Source organism: Echinops telfairi, unplaced genomic scaffold (assembly GCF_000313985.2).
Source record: "Echinops telfairi isolate 266 unplaced genomic scaffold, ASM31398v2 ScPeMD7_443;HRSCAF=831, whole genome shotgun sequence".
NCBI lineage: Eukaryota > Metazoa > Chordata > Mammalia > Afrosoricida > Tenrecidae > Echinops > Echinops telfairi.
In genome coordinates, this window is record NW_022104341.1 from 81,348,196 (window position 1) to 81,352,521 (window position 4,326).

Consider the following 4,326-nt stretch of genomic DNA (forward strand, 5'->3'; position numbering starts at 1 on the left):
CATGCAAATAAAAGTTTGCCGAAGATCATTCAACAGCAGTTAGAGTAGTTCATCAACAGCTGCCAGAAATTCACCCAGATTCAGGAAGGGGAACAAGGGGTATCAATGCTGACATGGTATATTATGGCTCAAAGCAGAGAATAAGAGAAAAATGTTTACTCATATTTTGTGGACTATACAAAGACATTTGACTATGTGGATCATAACAAATTACAGATAGTGCTGAGCAGAATGGGAACTGGAACTCAGGAACATCATTTTACTCTTGCAACCTCTCAAACAGAACAAGGTAATACTGCATGATTTAAAATCAGGAAAGGTGTGCATCAGAATTGTATCTTCTCACTACACTTATTCAATCTGTATGCTGAGAAAATATTTCGATAAATTAGACTTTATGAGGAAAACACAGTATTGGAGGAAAGCTTATTAACAACCTGAGATATACAGATGGCCCAGCCTGGCTTGTCTTAAGGACTTAAGGACTTAAAGCTTTTGCTGATGAAGATCAAGGATTGCATCCTTCAGTATGGATCACAACTCAATACAAAGACAACCCAAATCGTCACAGCTGGACCAATTTATATAACATCATGATAAGCAGGGAAAAGACTCAAGTTGTCAAGGATTTCATTTTCAATGCTCATTGTGTATCAGCTGTTAAGAAATCAAATTACACATTTTGTAGGACAAAATTGCTTCATAGGAACTTTTAAATATGTTGAAGAGCAAGGAAGTTACTTTGAGGACTAAGGTGCATTGAGCTCAAGCCAGGATATATTCCATTGCCTCATATGCATGTGAAAGTTGGACACTGAATAAGGAAGGCAAAAGAAGAATCAATGCATTTGAATTATGGTGTTGGCAAAGAATACCAAAAGTACTATGGATGGACCACAAAACGAACAAACAAACTTCTCGGAAGGAGCACAGTCCGAATGCTCCTTAGAAAGGGGGATAAGATTCTGTCTAACATGTGCTCTGGATAGGCTATCAGGAGAGACCGGATGCTGGAAAGAACGGGAGTGAAACAGAGGAAGACTTGACTAGGTGGATTGGCTGTAACAATGGGCTCCAACATAAGAACAATGTTGGAGAAGGCACAGGACCACCCGGTGTCTTTCTGTTGTACCAAGGGTCCCTATGAGTCAAACCTGTCTAGATGGCAGCACTTAACAACAAAAACAACATCCATGAACATGGACATGGAATAGTCGGGTTTTCCCCCAAACCATTTCATGAGACGCTAATCCAGACATCAGACCATTCCACATACCTCCACGCCATTCAATGATATCAAGCAGTATTGTACAATCACTTCCACAATCAGTTTCAAAACATGTTCTTCCTTCTTGAACCCCTTGAGATCAGTTTCCCCTTACCCCCTGCCCTTGCCCCACCTGCGACACTGTGCTGGAAGAACCCTTAATCTAGTTTTGCCTCTCCAGATTCCCCTGCCTGTGCTTCATATACTGAAAAACAAAGAAAACCACATACCAAAGATTCAAGAAAGCTGCCAACAATGACAGTGTACAGCAGAGACAAACTCCACCATGAAAACACAGATAATATTAAAAACCACATCAAGCACACAGTTATCAGAAGGGAGATCAAGTGATAAGGGTTTACTCATTCAAGTCAGATTTATCATTTTAATCTACAGTAGTCGTTGCTCCAACATTCTCTGTCTGATAACCAGGTTATTCCCCTCCCTGAATTATGGGTAGAGGGAGATCACCGGAGGCTTATTTCTTGTGGAGGGATATGCCTCCATTTCTCCAGGGCTGTCTTGTTCCTTGTAGGAGTGGTCTGTAGCTGTCTTTGTGCAAGTCTTTTGTTTCTTGGGCGGTCTAGTCTCAATTATTTCATTTTTCTGTGGTGATTACAAGTCATATTGTTTTCTTGATTTCTTTTTCAGAATAATTTTAATTAGTATACAGGAATCCAATTGATTTCTTCGTATTGATCTTGTATCCTGCCACACTGCTGAATCTCAATTGTTTCCAACAATTTTTTGTCACGTTTTTAGGGTTTCCCACATATAACATAATATCATCTGATAATAGTGAAAGTTTCACTTCTTTACCAATCTAGATTCCTTCTACTCCTTTTGTGGTCTGATAGCTCTGGCTAAAAGTTCCAGCGCAATGTTGAATAAAAGTGGTGGTAGGGGGCATTCTGACTTCTCTCCATTGATCAAAATGCTGACTGTTGGTTTTGCATATATGACCTTTATAAGGCAGTATTGTTCACAATAGCAATATGATAGAAACAATCTAAATGTCCATCAATAGAAGAATAGGGTAAGGAACCTCTGAAACAGTTATTTCATAATAGGCACTTGAAAAGTATAGAGTATAAATCTAAGAAAATTGGAAGTTGTCAACAGAATACTTTGCATCACTTAAAACAAGAACCTCATAACATGGATGAACCGAGAAAACATTATACTAATGAAAATAACCAATCACAAAAGGACAAATATTATATGAGATCACTGATATAAGGGCAGAAAAATTACTCCCACATGAAGGCAACAGAATTTGGAGGTTGCCAAGAGTGGCAGAAGAGAGTGGAAGAGGATGGGGTAATGAAATGTACCATTGATGGATGTTGACTTGTGTGAAGTAACGATGATAGCCCGTGGGGAGGGGAGGTAGGTAGGGAAGATGGACCACTGGAGGGTTTGTTTAGTGGTTTGGACTATAGAATAAAAAACTGATGAGCTGAAATGTAAACTGTCACTTAATTTATAATAAATAATTGTTCGAAAAAGAGAAGAAAAAGAAGCAGCAAGGGAACTGTGTGGCAATAGTTTGGGGATACAGGGGTGGGGGTGTCTGATAGCAGAGAACTGAGGGCTGGGCTTCACCAAGGGGGGTCCAGCTCAGAATTAAGCCTGATGCCCGTTCCTTGTGGATGTCTCTCCCTGTCCAGGAACTGCATTGGCAAGCAGTTTGCTATGAATGAGATGAAAGTGGCCGTGGCCCTGACTCTGCTCCGATTTGAGCTGGCACCAGATCCCACCAGGGTTCCTAACCCTATCTCAAGAGTTGTGTTGAGGTCCACGAATGGGATCCACTTGCACCTGAAGAAACTCTAATAACCATGGTGAGACAAAGGGCAGACTCATCCCATCTATTTCCCCCAGAGAGCCCCTCCCTTCCACCCTGTCTTTCTATCTCATCTCCTGTGTGTCTGCTCATCCTCCTGCTTCTTACTTCTACTTACCTGACTGCCCGCCCCCTTTCCACCAGACGTTCTGGTCTTCTTCATGATGACCTTCTCTTGCTTCCCTTGCTGTATGTCTGTCTACCTTTGTAAACCCAACTCTCTGGCTGTCCAGCTAACCCTTCATTACATCTTTCACCTCCAGGCTGTCTAACCATCTACCAGACTTTTGCCTCTGTCTGTTTGTCTGGCTCTGTACAAACTTCCTGGTGTTACTATGGCAAAGATGGGGGAGAAAGACAGGGCTTTCTACTCTTGTAAAGAGTTAACGTCTCAGAACCTCACAGGGGCAATTCTACCTTGTCCTATAGAGTCACTATGAGTCTGCATCAACACAAGGGCAGTCAGTTTGGTGTGGTTTTGTTCTTTTTCAATGACAAATAAACATACATTGAATGGTTATAAACAACCCAAATTTATTCTCTTGCAGTTCTGGAGATCAGAAGTCTGAAATGGATTTCACCAGATAAAAACAACTGTGGTACAAAGCCACCCCAATCCCCTCCCAGAGACGTTCTCCTCCATAAGGGCAAAATGAGTCGATGAGTCAGAATCAACAGCTGTCCTTCAGTTCCTTAGATAATCCATAATAATCTATTTCAAAATCTTCAATAAAATCTCATCTATAAATTCATTTTTGCCATGTAAGGTAACAGAATCACAGTTTCCATAGACTTGATTGTAGAAATTCTGGGGAACTATTTTCAGTGTGTCAAATGGTCTTATTACTGCTGTCTGGTATGTCACACCTGAATCTCATATATCTATCCAATTTATCATTTATATTACCCTCTAATTCTTTCCACCTCCCCAGCCCTGACCAAGTAGAACCAACTACACATTGCTTCAAGAGGTGTCCCTTTTCCTGGGGATGGAGAAGGAAAGCAGGGAAGAGAAGGGGTGAGGAAGGTAGAGGAGAGCTATCCTGTCAGAGGAAGAATACAATTCCCTCTGTTTCTTGAAGTAACTTGAGCTCATCTTGATGTTTCCTAGACTCTCTATGTATTGTTGTTGATCTCTAGTCAGTTCCAAATCACAGTTACTCTATTTACAACAGCATTAAACACTGCTTGGTCCTGAACAATCTCCACAATT

General features: G+C 40.9%; 1 protein-coding gene across 1 annotated transcript in view; it reads left to right on the plus strand.

Annotated features, from left to right (window-relative positions):
• Positions 1-3,865, plus strand: part of LOC101652360 (cytochrome P450 4A6-like) — a 63,068-nt gene extending 59,203 nt beyond the window's left edge. The window contains exons 12-13 of the mRNA XM_004699450.2: positions 2,938-3,111; positions 3,662-3,865. Of these exons, the coding sequence (XP_004699507.1) occupies positions 2,938-3,103 (166 nt within the window). The 3' untranslated portion in view covers positions 3,104-3,111; positions 3,662-3,865. The remainder of the gene's footprint in view (positions 1-2,937; positions 3,112-3,661) is intronic.
• Positions 3,866-4,326: the final 461 nt, after the last annotated feature.